The 24,233-nt window shown below is 41.1% G+C and overlaps 1 protein-coding gene across 1 annotated transcript in view; it reads left to right on the forward strand.

Moving 5' to 3' along the window:
• LOC105927081 (G-protein coupled receptor 22) overlaps positions 1-17,328 on the forward strand; it is a 30,425-nt gene extending 13,097 nt beyond the window's left edge. Inside the window, exon 2 of the mRNA XM_012863682.3 lies at positions 12,375-17,328. Within this exon, the coding sequence (XP_012719136.2) occupies positions 12,500-14,188 (1,689 nt within the window). The 5' untranslated portion in view covers positions 12,375-12,499 and the 3' untranslated portion in view covers positions 14,189-17,328. The remainder of the gene's footprint in view (positions 1-12,374) is intronic.
• Positions 17,329-24,233: the final 6,905 nt, after the last annotated feature.

The raw sequence follows: 24,233 nt of genomic DNA on the forward strand, positions 1-24,233 counted from the left end.
TCTATTCAAAACTTGTCCAGACTTGTGCAGTGACAGAGAGCAGGAATTTCACTAGATAATAAGAAGGCTGCACACATTAAAGCGCTTAGCTATGGAACATGCTGGATCTGGAAGTGGTGGCAGCCTTTTAAAACCTCACTGCCAATAGAAGGATTGACATTCTTGAGGGAATGTGCATCAATTATGCAGTTTTAGACACTTTAACCTTGCTAACTTTGCTAAACATTAATTAAAGATGATAAAGACAGTTTAAATGTCAATCCTATGAATGTTTCGTTTTCTATCTTTGCAACAGTTTTCTCACATGGCAATGTGACTCATCTTCCTCCCCAGACAACTAATGAGTGCTCAGGGAGGAAAGCTAAAAAAAAAAATAATTACTGTTCTTACATCTACCTATATTACTGTATAGCTCTTAAGGGATAAATCTGAATCAACTTAAATCGGTACAGGCAGGTCAATGTTTTTTTGTGGGTTTTATTTAAACCCGAGATCAGAATCAAGCACAAAATCCTGACCGGTCAAAATATTTTGAATTCTCTATTAAAAATCCTTGAATTGTCAGTGCGAGGGACATGACACGAACATATTGCGGTCTCGAACCTCAAAGCTGTGCGCTGGTTTCAAAATAAACGGCGGAAAGGGGAGCCAAAGAAGTGCAAGTGGGACTGTTGAAAAGGGAGATGGATAGTGGCAGGGAGCAGGGAACAAACATTCCTCTCCACTGAGCACAGACTCAGCATCCATCTGCACACCCCTAAACCTTCTTTCCATCCATCATTCCCTCATTGCACCTTCGGCTTGTTTTTATCTGTGCCCACTCCAACCCCCAATCCCCGCTCTCCCTAACTTGTCTGGGGGATAAGTGTGGATGGGGATTTGGTCCTTTCTTGAGCACAAAACATGTCTTTCACCTTGAAAAGCAATCCATCTCCTGCAGGATCTGCAGTGAGCATGCAGTCAGGGAGGCAGGCGGGGAGTGAGTGCAGAGGGGTGGGCGGGGAGGTGGGTGGTTGTGTGGGTGAGTGGCAGCTACCAATAGCATTGTGAAATGCCTGGTGTGCTTGTGTGTTATTGGCGAGATCGGCACGCTGTCTTGTAAGCACATCCCGAAACTTTACAATGCTAAGAGCAGTTTGGCTTTATGAGTAGCAGCAGAGGGGGTGCTGCACTTGAACATGTGATAAACAGTCTAAGCTCGTCTGTCTGTCCCGTTTTGAGCAGCCGCGCTGCTGAGAATCGACAGCCGGTCTTGATCTGAAGCACATTAGATGAAGATGTTGTTGCTCTTACTGAGCTCGGTCTGTTGCTCGTCTTTCTCGGCTGGTTTTCTGGAAGTCTGCCAGGGATGCTGCCGCCCAGCTGGTGGCTGCTCCCTGTTAGTGCCGCTAGATGAATGGGGTGGAAAAATTAAGGCTTTGATCAATTGTTTCACTGTGGACATTAGGACTACCTAAAACAGCCATGAGTCTGTGCTCTGTGTAACCCATCAACCTCTTTGCTTTCACCCCTGTTTTTTTTTCTTCCTCCTTTCTTCAAATCAGTCATCTTCTGTTCTGGCTCTCCTTCTCCTCTGTGTCCCTTCTTCCCCAAATAATATCTTCGGGTGACAGCGTCCTGAGAGCAAAGCCTCTTCATCTTTTTGTTCTGACATTTCACAGTTTTACAAGGAAAGGGAGGCGATTCTCCACAGGCATTAGGCTGAAGAAACCATAAAACGGTTTCCTGTCAGCAAAAGGACTAAATCGGCTATGAAAATATTGAACCAGTTTGGTTGTTTTTTACATTTGCGTGGTTGTTATAGTTTTTTTTTTTTTTTTTTTTTTTTTAGGAGGATTAATTGAAAGGCTCAGTATAGATTGATGGTGTCCATGAAAAATACAACCAGTTTTGGGATCTGGCTTTGCTTAGAAATGATTAACTTCTGTTGTTGATCCAAATCCAGGATCCTCCTATTCATCCCTCGAGTCTGGGGATACTCTTGTTGTCCTCACCTAAACACTTGTGACATTTTCCATCCATCAGGTTAACCTAAGAGCAGATTTACCTTTAAAAGCCAGATGGCTTTGTACACAGTGTCTTCCAAAAGTATCCCAACCCCTCTAATATTTTTCACATTTTGCCACATGACACAGACTTCAGTTTATTGTGTTTTCTTAATGTGATAAAGCAACAAGAACTGTTGCAAATATTATTTATATGTTTTATCTTATTGGTCTAAAAAAAGAAATTACAGAAAAGTGTGGCATTTATTTACGTTCTGCCTTCTTTTCTTAAGATACCCTTAAAAAAAGGGAAACCAACTCTCTTCAGAAGTCACAGAATGTGACTCACTGCTGTTATGTGAAGGCAAGGCAAGGTAAATTCATTTATATAGCACAATTCAGTACAGAGACAATGCAAAATGAAGTCTCCTGATGTTTACTAGAGCATCACTAAATAAGCAGCATCCCAAAGACCAAGGAATGCAGTCCACTGGGTGGGAATAAAGTTGTGGAGAAGCTTAAAGCAGGACTAGGTTACAAAACAGACCAGAGCATTATTTCGAAGAACACTGTTCAATCCATCGCTTAAAAATGGGAAGAGTAAGGCACAACTGCAAACCAACCAACACTGGTACCAAACTGATAAACTGGCCTAAAGTGGTGTTTGTGGAGTGGCAAGAAGAAAACCATTGTTGAAAAAAAAGGCTGCTGAAGACTTGAGACAGAGGTGGAGGTCCACCTTCCAGTAGAACAACCCTAAACATTCAGCCAGAGATACAATAAAATGGCTTAGTTCAATGCATATATTAATGTGTAAGAATGGTCAAGTCAAAGACATAAAGGGGCACATATAATACAAAATCCATGTTTTAGCCCTAAAGTCTAAAGTCTAAAGTCTCTGGAAGGTCAAAAGCAGCAGGTGCTGCGTAGATATTTTAACGTTCTGTTTGGGTAATATATTTAAACCCGTTCAGATTTCTCTTTTGTCTGTTACGTTTTCTTGAACAATGGGGCATTTCTCAAATGATGTCACATTTTTCCCGAGCCAGCCGGTTTCCCAGCTGGTCGGACAGGAAGAGTGCAAATTATATTGGCAACAACCGCAATACTAATCATTTTGGAAGATCATGACGTCCCTGGAGCTTCGTTTCAACCTGCTTCAATGGAGAAACCCAGCATAGAACAGCTGAAACGTTGGTTGAAGTGTAGAGGGCTCAAAATGAGCGGAAAGAAAGCAGTATTAGTAGAGAGGTAGAAGAGGCTTCTCCTCTCCTCTCTCTCAGTGGAGCAAACTCGAGGAAGAAACCCGTTGAATCCGTGTAGAATTACAGCTTATACTAAGCAAAAATACATGTATTATTGTAGGCCTATGTTTTAATCTATTATAGAGCTCATTGCAGAAAATAGACTTAAAAACAGTCAATCATCCGCTGTAATCAGACACTCAGATCCCGTCTCCTCTACACACACACACGCACACACGCACACACACACACACACACACACACACACACACACACACACACAAACAAGATCACTGAGAGAGAAACAATCTACTTGATACATGAAAAGAAGCGGAAGACCAGCAACAAAAACACCACAGCCGCTTCTAATCATCACAAATGCACGTATTAAGCTGGTGTTTATACACACCAGGACTTTTAGTGCTCATAAAGTAGTTGTAGCGGGGGACATGGGGTTTGAGCCACGCTCTCTTACTGTGCAACACGTTAACCAGAAAAAGGCATTTTGTCTAAAAAAAAGCGAAGCTCAAAAAAGCAACTTCACGTTGAAAAACCACCCCAAGAAACCACAACCGCAGACTCATGAAAGTTACAAGTGACTTTAGAGAAAAACAAGCCCAAAGTTGTTGATAATAAGCGAACTAAAGGCAACACTGAAGCTCACATGAACAGCCCTCATGGATTGTATGAAGTTTTAAAGCATCTGAGAAAAAGACAAATAAACGTAGCCTACCTGCCCAGGTGCTGCAGTCTCTGGTTTCAGATCTGGACGTTCAAGTGTTGGCTTCTTACCACTGAGGAAATCTAGAGACCACATTTATGTGTTTTTGGTCAGATTCCACAGTAAAGTCCTCTCGGTTACAAGCTCGTGTCCAACACTGACATTTCTCTGCAATCCTTCCGGGTTTTGGAAAATCAATGGAGAAAAAAAAAACTCCCTTCCTATGATCATGATCACCATATCGCTAGTCACTCCAGCAGATAGCAATGCAGCAGCGGTGTTTTGTTGTTGCCATGTTATTGTCTGTGGAGACGATATTTAGGACAGATTATTCACTATTTGACTCAAACAATTAAACTATTGAAGTGTTACCGCTCTGCTTGTATGACCACCAGTTTCACAAATCCACCAATTTTATTTTTTTTCACCGCAATTTTGTAGTCCAAGCTGAGAGATGCCGAAGCTACAAGTGGATAAGTGATAAGTGAATATCTTTAGTTATATATGTATTAACCCACACCATTTATTATACTGCCCCCCAGCGTACTACAAATATGGCTGAACGGGGTGGAGTGGAACCCTCTGTGACCTGGAGGGGGGTGGGGTGTAAAGTGCCTCCCTTAGTTTTAAAGAGACTGCACCAAAACAAGTTGCTCTCAAGATGCAAACCAGTACATGGTAAAAACAGGAGCTGTGTTGCAACAATTATGAGTAATTCAGACCACGGCCTTGCAGCTCCACTTTATATGGACCACGACTGAATAATATAAATGGGGAAAGGAACACATTAAAAACCATGATATGTACCCTTTAAAACCAGTTGAGGATCTGAAGAAGGACTTCAAAATTTATTTCACAGATGCTCCTCTTCTTCTAATCTAATTAGCAAAGAAAAATTAGGTAAAAAAAAAATCTAGCAGAGACATATCTCCAAGAGACTTGTAAATGTGATTGCAATAAAAGTTATTTCTGCAAAGTGTTGACTCAGGAAATACATTCAAATTGTGACCGTAACAAGAGTAATGTGAAAAAAAAATCAAAGGTGCTAATACTTTTACATGACTTTCTACATTCTATACAGAGGTTAGTTTTACTACCACTCTTTAACAATATGACAGACACTAGACCCTGAAAAGGCTTTACCTGAATAGAAATGAGGACTTCTGAGCACATATACCTTTATACCTCTCGGGTCACAATTGAATAATTAGCACCTTGTTGCAAATCTAACACGCTGAAACCGCAGTCCTGTCTAGACTGCCAGAGACTGAGATGAAAGTCTGACCGTGCTCTCTGAGAAAGTGAAGTACTTTGAAAAGCAGCAGGTGGAGACATCGATAGGCGGCAGCAGCTCGATGGACGCCGGTTGCTACAAAGGAGGACCAGATTTCATAAGGTCTCTGAGCCTCATTACAGAAGAGAATGACTCTTTCCGATGTTTATCAGAAAGGAGTGCTGATCATGAACTGCAGCTTCCTGTCAGGCGACGTGTGCCTTTGCCGATCTAGGTGGGATTAAGGAAAGAAAATTGAAATCTTTTGTGTTTTTTCTTTTGCTTTTTTGGCATCATCTGTGCTGTGAACATGTTTTGCTTCTTTATCTTTTGCATTATAATCGCTGCACAGCCTATTCTTCTGATTTAGCCATGCTTCATCATGTTTGTTCATTTACCAAGAACATTCAAGTGTGTTAAAAAGCTCCTCACACAGCGTTGTGTTCTGAGCTACCTGAACGTAAAGCGGGCCTTTTGTTTGTCTTTGGGCTTAGAGGACGTAATCAAGCCTCGGGCAGGAAATGTATTGTCAGACTCAGGAGTGCAAATTAAACACAAGCATAACCGGTGTGTGTTGGGAACAGAATACTGCGAGAGAAAAGAAAGGAAAAAGAATCAGGCTGAACTTTTCACACCTGAAGGCACAATCTGCTTTAGTGTTTACCCCTGTTATATTGTGAAAAGAAGCTTGACAACTTGTCATCTCCTGCTGGACACCTATAATAACCCTGGCAGCAGGGTGCTGGACGCTGCCAGCTTGTTGTTTTGGACCAAATCACAGAACCCACACCAAATGAGACACCAAATGTGATGGAAAAAAACATCTGCCAAGTAAAGGAACTCTTGCTTTGAAATGGGCAAACAAGTCAGTGTATTCATGTTTTCACACAGGATTTTGAATTCATCTGTTAGCTGATGGAACAGGAGATGATCAACTTTAAAGATATTTACAATCTAATGCTTACTTATCAGTTCACTCCATACAATTTTTCTTTACCTTTAAATTCAATCACTATTATAATCTCTGCTGCTCCCAACAGACTCAATAAGTGTTTAGAAACCTGCTACTGGTTCCTCAGGTTTTTGATCTGATCAGGAATCAATTTTACCATCTCTCACATACTAATGTCCATTTACACTCTTTTTAGCTTCTCTGGGAGTGTTTGTTTGTACAATAACTGCATAGTATTACTGGTAAATTAACTTTTAACTTTAAATGTATTCATATTATTTAATGTTGTAGGTCTGGTGTATCGTACTTGTTTGTGCCACTGCCATTCCTGAATTTCTCCACTGTGGGACAATAAAAGTATTTCTAATTCTAATCAAATCAGAGAACATCTAAGACTTTTGGAAATTTAGGCATTGACATGTAAGAGATTTGCACATTACATCCTTGTGTAAAACACAGTATTTTGCTTTATCGCAATATTCACAAAAGAAAACTATAATAAAAATATTTAACATGATCCAATTTCAAAGATAATGTCAAACATGTTTCATTAAAAAGTTTCCATGTTGGTGAACCATTTTAATAGCAAATATCTCCTAAAATGCAAAATGTTTGGGCCATAGTTCAGAAAGTAAAAGTCGTTCTGTACTTGCCGGAAGTCTCTCCTGTCCTTTTCCTTTCTGTCTAACGTGAAAATTACAGGCCTGATTGTAAATTACAGCGCGAGAGTTTCACCTTGTTTCCAGCAATTTTCTGTTGCCACAGCTCCCTCTGAAGCAGGCCTTCTTGCGCACGGTAACAAACCTCCCTGAGGACAGCTCCTGATTGCAGCAAGCAGACAACAATAACATGGCAAACTTGTTAGAAAAGAAAAGAAAGATTGTTGAAGGCAGCGGAGTAATTACTGCATCTTTGTTCTCATGCAGTGCAACTGCAAATTGCACAAGATTAGAATGATGCGTGAAATGAACTTGGTTATTTAACGATCGGAGAGAAAAGCCTAAAACCTACTAAAGGTTCACCACCCTGTCTGAACACTTAGTTTTTATTGCTCTATGATTTCTCCATCTCCGTAGAATATTATGCCTTTTACTGCCTGCCGGTCAGAGTCACAGCTGCTCTTATGAAGGACATCTGACATTTCCTCTCACTGAAAGCAGACGCAAGCTGCCAGACATTTTGTACTCCGTTGTTCGAGTTCCTTTGTGGCTCTTATCAGTTTATCAGAGTACTAAGTATCCTTTTTAGCAGCACTCGATCTCAGACTTTACTTCTTTGTGATAGGATAAGTCAGGGTTGTTGAAAGGGTTGTTTCATCCTCCTAAAATCATTGTGCTGTAAACATTTTCAGGAGAATGAAAAGAAACTAATGAATTCTTGAAACCGAATATTTCAGTCACTACAAAATACCACAGATAATACTACTGAGGTGTTTGCTTTGTAATATATGTGAAAAACAGGATTTAATTCACAATTAGTTATTTTGTCAAGACAGAAACTGACTGTATCATCCGCCGTTCTCTTATCCAGACCTTAATGTTGTGAGCGTTATTAAGCATTCACACGACCGAGAAACTGCTGCTGTTGATGGTACCGCCGCACTACGTGTTTAAGCTCTGATTACTTCGGCAATCTTTGTGCTATATTAACCATTCAGATGTTGAAAAGTTCAACTCTTCCAGGCGACGGTATGATGGCGGCAGCTATTTAAAATTTTTATAGTTTCAAAACACGTAACGTTCTAAAAAAATTGTTTCCCAGAAAATGTAATTGAAGCAGCTTTCAAATTACTTCTTCACCATGTGCTAACAGCACTCACTTGCTTTTCACAGGAAAAACCATTCAGACCTATAAGTGGCCATGAGAAATGATTTTTTCCCAAATGCTTCTTATTTCTGTTGACTATTACTAGTTTGAATAGATGGATTTATTGCCATTGCCAAGAACCTTTAACCACTTTTCACTCTTTGATGCATGATTATAAATAGCCTATTAGCTAATGCTGGCAATTTTACTTATTATTAACATATTACCTAACTTTGTTTCCTAACAGTGTCAGCATGCTAAATAAAATCTGCCTTTTGGCTAATGCTAACCCACAGGCTATGTATATTCTTTTGCTTCGATGCTACATTTAGAAATTATTCAGATCCCACTTGTGCACCGGTCACCAACACGGTTTCCGCAGGTACCAGGTATCACCCAAGGACCGCAGGTTTCACCCATTAGCCTGTTATAAAAAATAGCACAACCCACAAGGGAGCTGTATCTAAAATTTTATTTTATACTGTTGCTTTTCGTTTCTAATCCCACTTGCATATATGCAGATGTAAAAGGGACAGTATATTTTAAAAAAGCATTAAACAATGTTTATGTTACATAAAGTTAAGGTGATGTCTGACTCTTCCTCTCCAATGGTTAGTACTGATGGCCCTTCGTATTACATAACACCAATAAAGTAGCTCTCAATTTCAAAAAAGTTGGTGACCCCTGCTCTAGTGACTCTTTTTTCAAAGGACAATGGGGAAATCTAGAGTATGAATCTGGTAAATCTTTTTGGAGACATGTAGAAGCACATTTCTTATCGCGCGTTCAAGTGGCAAACCTGCTACTAGCTAAACGTTCTACAGGCAGGCAGGGATGTATGAAGATATCTTTGGTTAAAGTGAGTCACTGGATTCAAATAAAGCACTGCATCTCCTTTTAGTCTGTTCAAAATGCTAATGTAGATTTTACATTTACATTTTTTTTTTTTTTGGCAAATGAATTTTGCTTTAATTAACCATTTATTGTTTTACTGTTTTTTTTACTATCAAGGTTGTCTCTGTGAAGTTAGATGATTAATATCCTTTCAACTTCTTTAGACTGGGGGAGGAATAGGGATAATTAAATGCTGAAGATAGTGTTGAAAGAAAAAAAAACATTTTACAATAGTCAAAATGAAACCAAAGGTAACAGGCAGAAGATATGAAAGAAGGTGTGTTTACGCGTTTTTTTCCCCCATCAGACTTGTTAAATTGGCCGATCAATGATGCTTTAAATCAATGTTCAAGCAGCACCGCAAACCCCATGAAACCCATTAGTGAATTAAGATAGACCACTGCTCTACCTTCAGGTCCTTTCCATGTGATAAATGGGAGATGGGGGGAAATAAACTGTGAAATAAAACAAACGAAAAATGTCAAACAAGTAGGTGGGGAAAAAAGGCAGTGGTAGTATAAGACAACAGCAAAGACAGGAGGTAAGAGCTGTTACTTTTTTATTCACATTAACAAAAAGCCATTATGAGATTTCTGGGGCCCAAAATTTACACTACTCCATTTGCACTCCAAATACAGATTAGTGGGTTAGATGTCTACCTCCAAAGAAACATACAAATAGGGTGATATTACTTTTGATATTCACACTGCACACTGGAGTTTTGTTGGGAGAGAGTGCACAATATCTCAGATAGGAAACATATTGTCAGCGCTATTTCATTTTTCTGCTATAAACTCCTCTGCAACTTATATTTTCTGTTATCTTTGACTTTATTAGATTGTAAATCATGGACCTTCAATATTACTTTGAGCCTTCTGGGTGACGGTTTGTAAAATTTTCTATATTTCAGTTATCCCAGTTTAATCTTATAACTTATTTTAAAGCATTGACTTTAGCAAATATGGAGCGAGACAGGAGTCAATCTTCCAGTCAAAGCGATGTTCATTGTTTAAGGTAGAATATAACAACAAAGGGGCATTTGAAAGAAACGAGTCAAACCACTGCTGTGTGTGCAGTGTCATTTGAGACAGTTTCCCTCAGAGTTTGTGGTGATTGTATTGGAGAATAACTGCTCTTATGCAGTAAGTCTCTGTCGATAAAATACATTTAAAGGTTGTTACGGCCATACATTCCATGAAATTTGGAATGAATTGACTTAAGCTTTTAGATTTGGTCATAAAGAAATAATTTGGTATAACTTTCTTGCTATAAAATTCACAGCTTATATTTGATTTGGTCCCTTTTCCCCTTAAAAAACTCACAACACTTGTCTGAGCTGTTCTGCGCCTACAAGTAGTCCAAAACCAACGTTGTGATTTCCCTTCAATGGCTCACTTTACATTTTAGCATTGATTTTAAAGGTTTTATATTGTGTTTCTTTTAAGCCTTCCAAATATTTCTAATGAAATATTAGTTGTTTTCCGACGCTATTTTTTTCAACCCGGAGGAAAGACTCTTGCCTTTACTGCAACGCCGCCTCTTCCCATGGGGGGTCACCCTAGAGCTGCTGCAGCATGGTATCAACAAGAGAGCAGTTGCTGTAGCTGTGCAGATTAGGTGCTAAAAGAGCCACTTTGTCTCTGCTTTGAGCAAAAATTATCACGCTCTGCCTCACATCGCTGCTCATTGGTGTTGTTTACTGGGCAGGACTGTGCAGTCAAAGTAGGTGGTTCCTGGAGGGAGCAGGTAATTACCTATGTAGACATATGTGGACACGAGATTAACCACTCGTTTTCCATGACGAGGAGGGGCTGGTTACTAAGACATGCATGAATCAACCCAAATCCCACTTTGGCCATGATTTTGATGAATGGCATCATAACATAGTGAAAATCTCAATAAAGTTGATTTTACAAGATAAAGGCTCTTTAAAATCCTACAGTTTGTTTTTTAAGAAGTGTGGGCGACTCTCCAAAACCCCAATAGACTCCTGTGTTCAGCCAGGCAGGTTCTACTAAATCTTCTCAGAAGCAGGTTTAAAAAAACAAAGGCAACCAAGCAGTCGCAGCAACTGCTCTCTGGATGTGGAACAACCCACCGCTAAGAACATGTCGCGCACTCTGTCGTGATCCTTACACGTTAATTAAAGAGACACATTTTCTCTTTAGCTTTTAGTATGAGTTCTTTCGCTTTGTCTTCATTTAGCTCTTTATTTTCATTCCTAGTGACTGGATTTGTAATTGTTATTTTAGCGTATTTTGGAGGTATCTTGTTTTGGCTTGTGTAGTACTTTGATATAATTTAGTTGTGTTAAATATGATACATGAAGTTGACCTTGACTCAGGCTACAACATACAAACTGAAGAAACAAGAGAGACAACCCACTCTGCGTCAGTGGATGCTAATTCACACAAAGAGCACTGGCTGTCGCAGCACACTTGACAATCAGCCTAAGGGAGCTTGAGGGTTCAGGGTATGGAAAAATACCTTGAAGGACGTGTGATTTATTATCTCACACCTAAAGGGAAGATTATGGGTCTCCCCTCAATGTTGAAGAAAGCATATAGTAAGCAAAATAACCTATGTCACTTTTTAAACTGGAAAGAGAACCGATTGGTAAGACGTGAAAAAGATGTATGAGAGCAGAGTAAAAGGGATTTGTGGAGAGAGGATGGCAGTAGAGCAAGGCTTTTTCTGATAGCATTGTTTATGGGATGCTGTCTGGGGATCATTGATCCATTTGTCTTCATCGCGTCACCATGTGTGAACTATTAGTTGCTGCCATCCTTTGCTGGACATTCTATGTAGGTAAAAAAAAGAAATGCTGCTTCTCCTGCACAGTCCAACAATAGCTCTGCCTCCTCTGCTTAAGGGGCTGGATACTGACAGCCATTGGAAGATGTGTTTACCAGCTCCATGGAGGCTTCAGAGCAAACAGCCATAGTTAACATGTACTATGTCACTGATCTGTCAGCCCTACAGATAAACTGCTCAAGTCCTGAATATTTGACAAAGCTTTAGCCTGCATATATACAGTTTCTGACCCATATAATGTATGTTGTGCAAGAATGAGTCAAGCATCCACCCACTCACACTGTGAAGAAAGGGTTATCTTTTGCAGCAAAATTCACTGTGGTATGTGAAACCTTAGGATAGGGAAAACTGATTTTGATTAAATACAAACAGGAAAGAACTCTTTTATCAAAATGCACTCGGCCTGCAAATAAGACCAAGAGTTTTTACTAAATTATTACGGCTGAAACTACTGTTATGTCTGCTCAGCCCTGTAAGAGATCATAGGACGTACACAACAGCTTCGGCTGCATGTCTTCAAAAGAGCGGCAGCATCACTTTCCCCTCCATGTGTCAACTCGTAAATTGTAACTTGTTTGACTTGTACTTGCACAGTGTTATTTTTGGATAAACATTGAGGTACTGCTGGATCATTTTCTGCCCCTTGCTCACTTCCTTTCTGTGTACCTTCTGTTTTGTTTTGCAGATACAACCTCAGATCTGGTTATTCTCTCCACCGCTGTCTCATCTGAGCCAGAGGGAAAGGAAACACAGACCATGGTCAGATTTGGCGGCTGCTGTTGCTATGCATGAAGGACCGCTGCGGTGTCAATGGAGACCGAAGGCTATCGTGACCTCCTGGAGACCAGTGATGGTCAGGGGGTAAGCCTGCTGGATGGAGGAGGAGATGCGGGCGCGGAGGAGGGCTGGAACACACCCTATCCTGTTGGTTTCCAGGTGTCGTTGACAACTGTCCTCGTGCTGGAGCTTGTGTTGGGCTTCAGCAGCAACCTGACCGTCCTTGTACTCTATTGTGCTCAGTCCAACCTGGTGGATTCAGTCAGCAACCTTGTGACAGTCAACCTCCACGTGCTCGACATACTGGTCTGTGTGCTCTGCTTACCGCTGACGGTTGCTGTGATCCTGGTACCGGCGAATGAAAGTGGACTTAGTAGCCTGGCCACACTTTGCTGCTTCCATGAAGCTTGCGTCACATTCACGAGTGTGGCTACGGCAGTCAACGTGTTGGTAATCAGTTTGGACAGATACGACATATCGGTGCGTCCAGCTAGTCGTCTGCTGACCCCGAGGCGTGCCGCGTTACTCCTGGCAGCGGTGTGGGTCGTCTCTCTGGCTGTTTTTTTCCTGCCCTTCCTCGAAGGGGACTTCTTCTCTTCATCGACTGAGGATATTGAGAACGAGGAGCTGGAAAGGCAGAGCAATGACTCAGAACTCACTACTGGACATACACCCATATTTTCCTCCTTCTCTCCTTCCTTATTGCCCTCCAGTCCGCCCTCCTCTCCTTCGCAGCACCTTCCGCCAGTATGGCAAAACAGGACATTGCTGTGTGTTGGAGGGCAGGGGTATTACACGGGTATGGCGATGTATTATCACTTGTTACTCCAAGTGCCCTGTTTCTTCATAGCTGTGGCAGTCATGCTATTCACCTACTCCAGGATCCTGCAGGCCCTCAACATCCGCATCGGCTCCCATATGATGAGGAACACACGGTCAAAGGACTCCACCTGCAGGATACGCTGCAGGAGGAAGAGGAGAAAGGAACTAAGCCTGCCACCTGAGACAGTGTCCTCCAACCAAAATCAGAACCTCACTCACCCTCCCCTCATCCCCTCGGCCACCCCTACTCCAACATCCCCACCACCACTGTTTTCCATGCCCCCGGGGATGTCTGATAGTGGGGCCACAGTAACTACTGTCAGCACTGCTGCAACCACCCCCATTGCAACCACCCCAGCAACCCCTGCTTCTCCAACTCCCCCTTCAGCGCCAGCTCGCACCCATGCCTCCACGCCTCTGCCGGCCTCATCCGTGGGCGTACAGGCCTCAGTTTCAGCCATCATCGCTTTAAGGAGGGCTGTGCGCAGGCACAGGGACCGACGAGAACGTCAGCGCCGTGTCCTGAAAATGTCCCTCATCATCATATCTACCTTCCTGGGTTGTTGGGCCCCTCTGTCCGCAGTCAACGTTTTGATCCTTTGCATGGGTCCCAGCGACGGCCTGGTTGAGCTGCGTCTGTGCTTTTTGGCCATGGCCTATGGTACGACCATCTTTCACCCTCTGCTCTATGCTTTCACCAGGCAGAAACTGCGGCGTGCCCTCAAAACGCGTGTAAAGAAAAGGGTCGTATCGCTCCTGCAGGTAGACCCAGCCCCCAGCGGGGGGACTGTGATTCATAACTCTTGGGTTGAGGGAGGAGGCCAGAGAAAAGGCCGCAAGTCACGGGTGGAGGCCAGCGATGGCACTGATAGATGCCTCACAGAGGCAGTGAGAGAATGAGGGTGGTCTTGAAGGAGCAGCTGCATGTCTGAGAGTGCTGAGTAAGTTTAAAGCAATTGTGTACCTTACTAAGCTGATGGATGGATTGCTTGTATATTTGTGAGTAGGTGGTAGGACAAATGAGCAGGATATAGTTTACAAAGGTCAGAACAAACCCATTGGCCGTCAGTTTTTGGCAGATGTGGAAACCAGAGAGCCCCAAGCTCATGTGAGAGCCTGCTTTTTGTTCTCCTTACATAAGCCCTTACAAGTCCACCTCTCACAGCCAGTAGGCAAACATTAAACAACCCTTGACATGACCACTCTGATTACTAGTGTGATCCCTTCATGTAACGCAAGGGTTAAATATCTGCAAAGACATACAAATCAATATTGCTCCTCTGTGCACTTTTACCTGCATGTGCATGTACATATGCACTGTTAAACACACACACACATACAGCACAGTTAAACATACACACACTCACACATAGTCACTATCTGTGAAAGCACACAAGTATCTACCTGCACAGATGTTCTCAGTGACGATAACATTTTCGAAGGATTTTATTCTTGTTTTGTTTTCCTTATTTTCATGCCTTAACTGAGTTGTTTGTATATTGTCATGGTGCTGAATGTCCAGCTGTATGTTTACAACAATTCTATCAACACAGAGTGAAAGTGTTTGCACTGACTGCAACAGGTATAGGAATGTATGGCACCGATCAGGCATAACATTATGACCACCTGCAGAAGATGTGAACGACACTGATTTGCTCCCCATTGTGGTACCTATTGGTGGGTGGGTGATGCAATTAATAGAAGAAATTTTCATAAACTGTATGTAAAGATACTTTTGCTCACTGTCTGAAATTGAATCAGACAAAACGTTTCCTTTTTTATGCCAGTTCAGATTGCTTAAGTTGTTTATCTTTGCTAAATGTCAGAAAAATAAGAGAGAGGTGTTTTCTACGTTTGAATTCAGGAGATTACATACAATTCGTAAGTTGTTTGTTCATTGGAAGAACAATTTGCAACCAAGCTTTAATTTCATGGCCTGTCTTAAGGCATTGCTTCAATATTACAACACAATGCTGATTTCCCATGATGCCATCTAGATTGTGAAGTGCACCAGTCCATCCTGCTGCAAATCACCCACACAACATGAGCATGCCCCATTATGGCCAGTTGCTTCAGTTTAATCACACTTATTTAATGTCAGACAGTGTGAAAAGCTTGTGTCCATTCAGTGTATGTAAATAATTAGCTTCAACTATATTAGGTACAACAATGTTGAGTAATTCTGTCCTCAAAGTTAATTTATTAAAAGGGGGGGAGGAGAAAGCCTAATGTTTTGAGTGCGTTTAAAAAGGATGAAATTGTAATTGTTAAATGAATATGTGAGAGTAGTTCCAAAAACTTAGCTTTTGCTGGTTGCTGTATGCATAAAGAGTGGTCTATGGATTAGGGCAGGGTATGGCGTAGCTGCAAAGCAGGTGCTCTATACTCCTAAGCTATTAGTCATTGACACAGCCGTCTGCGGTTTTACCCCCGGCTTTGAGACATTTGCTCCATGTCTTCTTCATTTCTCCATCTTTCCAGTTCATGTCTGATTATACAACTGAAACAAAACCTTAAAAAAAATGTCCAAGGAAGGAACTGTGGTGAACCACCAAAAGGGTCATTGGCCCCCATGGCTCAATGATACACATGGGGAGAGTTGCTTAAACTGCTAAACGAACTGAAAATCTGATACAAAAGCTGCATATACCTGTCAGGTTGCCAATGCTGGTCATAATGTTATGCCTGGGTGTGCATCAGTAGAAGCATGGAAATGTAAAGTTTACAAACGCTCATAAAATTACCAGGGAAAAGCAAAAACAAAAGGAAGAAATGACGAAAGAAATAATCTGATTCTGGCTTAATTCTTAGTTAGCAGCAATTTTTGGAAAAATGTGTACAAAATATGGCAGAAAGGCATGTTTCTATGTTTTTGTTGTTTGTTTTTTTTGTTTTAGATGAGTTTTAATGGTTACGATGAATGAGGGTTGTGTGATTGTGTCAGTATGTTTGCACATTTGCGCAGATCGGGTAAGTGAAGATATTTCTGTGTTTTAGCCAATGAACGTGTGCAATAAAACACGAGCAAAGCAATGACCCCCACCAAGGGTGTGAACAAAGAGAATGTGTTATTTTATTTTTTCTAAATGTTATTCAGTTGTTGGAAGAGGACAAAAAAGGGTGAATTTATCTTCTTTTTAACAGCAGTAGGCTGCTAGATAATAAAAATATATAAATAAATATGTGGGGCATTTTTGTAACTATGTGTATATGAAAATTCACTGTAATACCATCGTAATAGCATCACTGCGGTTTTAAAGAGGGAATCAAAGGGCAACACTTTGTGAAATATTTCATTAAAACTGTCTGTGAGGCCAGTGCAGATTAACTAGCAGCATAAACATGAGGAAACACACCAATGACCTCTAACATGGGACATCTCCTCATGTTATCTCTTAGTTGCTCTGGACCATCCAATGACGACAAACAAAAACAGCCTCTGGACTAAGACCTGAACACGTTACACAATACAGTCTCTCTTTCTCCTCAGGGCTTTGTGTCTCATTTTCAAACTCGCTGGACAAAAATTAATGATAATGAAACTAACCCGCCCTCAGTCAGCTGTTGTGTTAATGGGTGTTAGAGTAGTTTTCGGGTTTTGTCACCAAGTAGATAGAAACTTTGTATCAACTGAGGACTTGGAGGGCTCCTCTGGCTTTGGGCTTTAATCTACGTCCGCCTCACTCCTTTTTACACGACTTGTGAGCCAAACAGGAAGACAATAACTCTTGTGTATTCATGTACATTTTTCAGGGATGTAAATACTTAAGTGTTTGTTTTGTGTTTTAGTCAGAAACCCCCTTTGCTTTGATCACGATCATCTGCCGGACAGAAAGTCAGCCATTGTGAAAAACTCGTAATGAGCAGGAGAGCTATAATGAAGATATATGTAAGTGTATTTGTGTTAATAATGTATGTGTGTACACTGTAATTTACATTTATGACCATGTGTATAGAGAAACATTAGTATTGTAAAAGATTTATATTATGTGCTATTGTATAGAAAAGAACTAAATCTGTATTAAAAAAGCCTATCTCAATTCTCTGTGTCCATCGATCTGTGTTCAATTTCAATATTAAGGCTGTCGCCATCAAACACTTTCTGTTGAATGATCCTCTATTTACTTTTCTTGAGATTATAAACCCTTTTCTACATCAAAGCTGTGGTAACTCATATGTACATACATATCCTGGCCCTCCTACACACATCAATCTAGAAATGTATTATTTAGATATCAGAACTTTTTCCCAGACAGTCAGCTTTGTCTGACAAACTTCTCCCCAAAACTTAGCTGTCAGAATGTCTGTAGCATTAATATGAAGACCATTCCTTATTCTCACTGGGCCATGGAGCCTTCAACAGATTTAAACCCTCTCCAGGGACTTTATCAGTCATGTGTACCTTGTTAGGGCAAAAAGGTTGGACCCCCTTTTGCCTTCCGAACTGCTTTAATTGTTTATGACATATATTCAACAAGGTGTCAGAAAAATTCCTCAGAGATTTTGGTCAATATAGACATGACAGCATCACACAGTTGCTGCAGATTTATTGGCTGCACATCCAATATATGAAACTCCCATTCCACCAAATCCCAAAGGCACTCTATAGGACTGAGGTCCAGTGACTGTGGAGACCATTTGAGTGGAGGGAACTCATTTTCCTGTTCAGGAAACCGGTTTGAAATGATTTGAACTCTTAGACACGGTGCATTATCCTGCTGGATGTAGCAATCAGAATATGGGTGCACTGTGGTCATGAAGGGATAAATGTCATCAACAGCAATATTCAGGTAGGATATGGCATTTAAACAATGCTCAGCTGGTACTAGAAGGTACTAGGAGTGTGCCTTAACAGCCTATGCAAGGCAGGATGGATCCATGCTTTTGTGCTGTTTACAACTAATTCTGACTCATCTTAATGGCGTACCTGATATCGATCAAGAAGACAACACAATTTTTTCCAAGCTATTATCCAATCGTTGTAAGTCAGTGTGCACTGGCAGCCTACGTTTGGGTTTTTGAGAGATCCCAAAATGGTATTGTGCTGCTGTTTCCTGTTCTTCAAAGTTCAACGTGTTGATGGTATTCCCCGGAAACATGCTTGTGACGGTTATCTGACCTATTGTTGCCTTCTTATCATTAGAAATCATTGTAAACTGCTAATTCCCACCTGACCTCTAACATGATCAGATCGCCACTCATCGCTCCGAACCACAACCACTCTAATACACACTATATGTTGTCAAAAGCCTTGTGACCACTCCAGATCTTCGAAGTCAGCTGCTCCAGTCAAACATGGCCACACGTTCTGCACCTAGACACGCCGATTGTTTCTGCAAACATTTGTGAACGAATGGGTTTCATCAGGAACTCAGCGAATAACCATGGGATACTGTGATGAATGCCCACTGTGCAATAAATTCAAACTAGAAATGACCTTACTACTAAATATTTCACAGTCAACTCTAGGTGGCATTTTAACACAGAGGAGGGTCCGCAGATGCTAAGGCGCATACTGGCAGAGATCTGCAACTTCCTGTAGTGTCAGTAGATGCAGACCTCCAAGCCTCATGTGGACCTCAGATTAGCTCAATTAGCTAATCTGAGGTCCACATAAAGCTAAACGGGGGCCTAACATCATCAAGTGCACAGCAGGAATCCAGAGCAGCCGAGAACTGTTCACTGTAGTGACGAATCATGCCTCTCTGGCGATCCAATGCAACAGATGCCAAGAGAACGACACCTGCGTGCCTGATGTTTTGTGAGGATCTTAAACTCCCAATTTTATGGAGACCTTTTGGGGATGGCACCTTCCAGTTGAACATGAGAGGAAAACCAGTGAACAAATAAAGATCAGTGAAGAACAGGGTGGCCAAGTAACAGCGTGTCTGGCCAGCAGCATCCTGACCTCAACCTGATAAATAACCTCTGGGATGATTTAAAACCAGACCTCCCCATCCAACATCAGCGTCTGACCATAGAAATGTTTAAATTAATTCTATAAACATACAGCCAAACTTTGTGGAAAGACTTCAAGCATTGAAGAAGTTACAGTTGCAAAGGGTGTTCTGACATTGTATAAAACCTGTAGCCAATATCAGCTTCAATAAACTATGGAAATAAATTGAATTCTCACATATATATGAATTTAATGTCTATAACATGCACACTTATTCCAATTTGCTGGCTGATATCTTTTATTGTAGTCTGTCATGGTAAATGTAATTAATCAAGTGGAGATCGATAAAAATTCATCTAACCAGCTATTTCTTTTTTATCTAACAAGATGAGTACTTTACATCAACTTCTCAAACACGTGTTTGGTCTTTTGCACTCCGAGCAGGCTATTTATGACAACTATTCAACCTCCGCCTGCAACCCCTACACTGTTTCAGAGCCTGAGAACGTGATGACCTTCTGAACCCCAGCGCTCTGCCTCTAGAACATTTATATCCTGACAACCTTGCTTAGCAGCAACTTGCTTCTAGACTAGTTACTCCCTGATGCCACAAGGCCCAAGAGCAGATTATCTGCTCACACCAAGGGAGTGAGGACTTCTACACAGGTGCATGAGCAAACAATATCATCTTTTTATAAGAACTTTTTTCATACCAAAGTCGTGCAACCACTTTTTCTTACAGAAATGTCTCATGGTAGACAGTGAAAGTCAGGTATGGAACAACAAAAACTATAATGGTCAGAAATGACCAGCATTGACCACGATAACCTAGGACAATAATCAATTATTTTGCCTTGGAGATCATTTATAATCATGTTATTTGTTAGTCTTGAGTTATTTCATCCCTAGTCAACAAAATGTTTAGTTTTTTAATTCCACTTTTCTTATTAGCAGCAAATGTACAGTTTTACAGCTGTCCCGGTGTTTTAGTGGTCCATGCATAACGCGTATAGAACACACAGATGTTTGCAAACATTTATCATTTTCTCATGCTGCTTGAGATGTGTTTCTAGACAGAAAAGGAGACCAACACAACATCCAGATGATAAGAATAAATGTAACAGTGTTTTCTGACGTTAAAATACTGGCACTCATTTTCTAGCACGCAGGGCTTAGATACAGATAATTTAAGAAAACAGATTTGAAAAGGTCAGCTGTTGTTGGTGTATGAAAACCCTTTTGACATCTTCAAGAACTCTCTGTATAATCCATAAATGAAAGACTAAAGAATGATCATCATTCCACTCTCATTATAGCAAAGAGTTTTTAACAAAACAGCGGCTGGAGTGTGCAGCCGGGGTTAATCATAATTACAGTTTGAATTCTAGCGTATTCTCTGGAGCATACTGTTTAAATCCTTTTTTCAGCCTCACTTTTTTTTTTTTTTTTACATTTTCTATCTTTAACTCCTTTTTCTCTGATCCCTAAATTTAGAAACTCTGTCCCAGATATGTGCAGCATTTTAGTGCTGACTGTAGAGAACCTTCACCGTGTCTCTATGTTGTGTGACCACTGTGCTAATCAGCGGTGATAATGAAGATGAAACATGTTAGTGAGGTAAGCATCTGTGGAGGCAGCTTTTGATGCAGACAAATCTGGGCCTGCATGTGTCGCTCGTGTGCGTGTAATTGATTGCTCTCTGCCTTACTGATTTGTGTAGTTGGTCAAAACTGTCAATCCCTCCGACCTGTTTGATAATCTCATCAGCCCCCACCTCATCTTTCCCTCTCTGATTCTCTCCCCTTGGGCCTGCTTGCTCTCCGTGCTGCAGGTCTGCATCTCTCTCATCTCTTATCCGCACTCGGGCTTTCCAGAACAAGAAAAGTGAGGAACAGCTGCAGCGTCTGCGAAGGAAGGAAAGTCACCTTGGAGGAGGGGAGATGACAAGAGGAACAAAAATGTGAGCGAGAGAATGAGGCAATATGGAGGGGAGATTACCGGGGGGAAAAAAAGAGAAGAGAAGAGAGGCGTAGAAGCTGGCACAAAGACAGCATATGACTAATAAAGGGACAGCACTGCATCGCTGCAGAACACTGTCAGAAAATCTTTTTTTAAAAAGGCAAGCCCGAAGCACAGAATGATAGTAATATCAAGCTTTACTGTTTTCCACCACTGTTTACTAAGGAAACAGTGCTGGTGAACACATCATAATATCTGGATGTCTTTCAAGAATAGCTATACAATGGAAGTCAGTACGACACAGAGTGTAAAAGCTAATCCATTTTTTTTTTTAGCCATTGTCTTTGCCATTGGTGGCGACTACAAGAAAAATAAAAAGTAAAATCTAAGAATGGGAATGAGATTTAACCAGTTAGTTTTATCATTTATGGATGAGAATCAGCACATTTTCTGTCTCTTAAAATACCTTTTTTATTTAATGTTGACTAAAAAAGTGCTGGCTATGTTGAAGATTGTGGCAGTGCTTATACTACCATACAAAATAGTGTGACGTCATACACTGATCATCAGATATAATATCGTGACTCCTGTCTAACAGTGTGTAAGTCCTTATTTCGACCATTCAAAGCATAGACTCCACCAGACCCAGGGGTATATCTGGAACCAAGATGTCAGGTGCAAGGTGGGCCATCCATGGATCGTGTTTGTATGTCTATTCCACATGCTTCATGGATTGGACTGTGATCTGGAGAATATGGATGAAAAAAATCAACACCTTAAACTGGCCTCTGTGCTCCTAAACCCATTCCTGAACCAGAAATCTGCTGTTATTCACCTCACCAATCTAGTCATAATGTTGCAATCTTGGTTGTATCTTTTAGCAAAATGCAATTAAATGCATCCCTAAAATATTATCAAGCCCCCCCTATATGATTTGTGGAATTTTTATTACAAGAAACTGACAACAATTCAATCTGAAAAACTCACACAGAAAGAAAAGGCAATTAGAAGAATTTTATTGATACAATATTTTAAGAGTTTGGCGCTCAGACCTCGGCAGGAAAAATTCACGCTGAATTATACTTCAATATGCATAAGCAGGCGTATGAGAATAGGGATATTTCCCTCCGGGTCTGAAACTGGTGGTGGAGTGGAGATAAACAAAGTTTGTTCAGTCCATATGATGATCTGTTTGAGCTTGATGCCCAACTTGGATAAACACAGGTTTGCATGAACTGTCCATGATGAGCAAGCATGAAGCGACTGTGGAGAGGAAAATCTCTGGCAGAACCAGGCTCAGCATGGCGGTCTTCTGCCGGACCGTTTTAAGGAGTGACTGGGAATTCCATAAGAGTCCAGGAGAAATTACACTCTGATAGGGACGAGGTTGAAGGAGGACCGTAGAAAAGCCAGGCGGAGCTCGCTACGATGGTGGAGAAGGGGATGGAGGTGGGTTGAAACCGGTCAACAGAGTCCAAACCAGACACGCCCAGCCACTGCTTGCTCGCTGAGCAGAAGGCCGAGACGAGGATGTGGAGTTCTTTTTAAGATGAACCCAGGATGCTGATTGCTTCGAGGAGGAGCAGTTCAAAGCTGATTGGCTTGCGTCGGAGGCGGATGAGTCTCTGATTGATGGAGGTAGGCAATAGAGTTTCTTCAGTCTGAATGTTCGCTTAAGCTGCATATTCAATATAATTTGGTCTCAATATGAGTTTAGCTAAATAATCATATAAACTGTGAATACTGACTCAACTATGATCATATATCTGCCAATTTGCCTTTACTTCATGGTTCCAATATAGACCCCTGTCAGTCACAATCCAATCCATTCAACTTGTTCACATGGAGCATGCCCACATCACTTGAAGTCAAGTCCAGTCCGCCAGAGCCAGCAAAAGGCAGAAAACATATTTTTCCAAATAAACCGTGTAAGTTGAGTAATGCTGTTGCATGCAATTATCTAACAGATAATGTTAGCTAAATGATGATTCGGTAATACATGCCACTATATCATGTTAAGCTAATTGAAAATAATACTATTTTTGCCTCTTTGTTACATCCTTTGCAAGTTAGTTCATGGCAAGAATAAACACGACAACCCTCTTTAATTTCTGTGTAGAACTTTGTTCATGGTAGCTTTCCACATATTTAAAATAAATCTCTATTGCCACCATAGGTGAGTCGGGGAGAGCAGAAGCAGTGGATGATCATACTGGGTCTTCACAGGTAAGGATAGGCTGCTTTTTTACTAGGTAAAATATGTCTGTCTGCAAGGAGAAACCAAGCATTTATCAAGAGAGGGCTTTCACAGATATTTCAGAATAATTCACATTCTAAAACATTTCTAATCTGTATGAGTTAGCCAAGTGAGAAGGCCCTGAGTCAGGGCTGAGACCAGGCAGCAGCACTGACAGTCAGGGAGAGCCTGCAGACATTGATACGGCAGGAGATGGATCTTTGTTTGATTTATTTGTTAAATATTTACTTTCAGGTGTTATTTGGATTATTTGCGATCTTAAAGAAAGCAGGAACATTCCATAATATGCCATTTTCTTGATCTTGATTCATTTTGCACATCAGTTACATACTATTTCTTCACAATTCCTGTAAGCAAATAATTAACATTTGCTTAAAGGCATGTTTTTTTATATCATGTTCAGTGTTTTTATTTGGCACATTATGATCTGGCTACTTGCCCTGTGGATGTCAGAGGGTCATTGTGTCAACTCAATCTGAGGTTGGCAGCTAACACTTCAGAATTTGTTAGTCTAAAGAGCTTAAGTCGGTCCCCCGGTGCTGCACTGTGGCTGCTGGTGATTATGTGGTTCGTTTGCCTCTGGAGAGGTGAGAGAGGATGATAAGTCACTCACTCAATAGGCTTCTAAAAAAATGTCCCCCCACTTGTGAGATGATGGTTATGCTCTTGATCCTGAGCATGTCCTGGGGGTTAAGCCCCTCTTGTCCTTAAAGCCTAGTGACTTTCCCTTTGACGCACTTGAGATCGCATCATTGCACAGGCTATATGCGTTTCCTTTCTGTTGTTAACGAAGATTTTGAATTTTGGTTCCATAAGAACGCTAGAGAAAC

The sequence above is a fragment of the Fundulus heteroclitus genome, chromosome 20 (assembly GCF_011125445.2).
Source record: "Fundulus heteroclitus isolate FHET01 chromosome 20, MU-UCD_Fhet_4.1, whole genome shotgun sequence".
NCBI classification, from domain to species: domain Eukaryota; kingdom Metazoa; phylum Chordata; class Actinopteri; order Cyprinodontiformes; family Fundulidae; genus Fundulus; species Fundulus heteroclitus.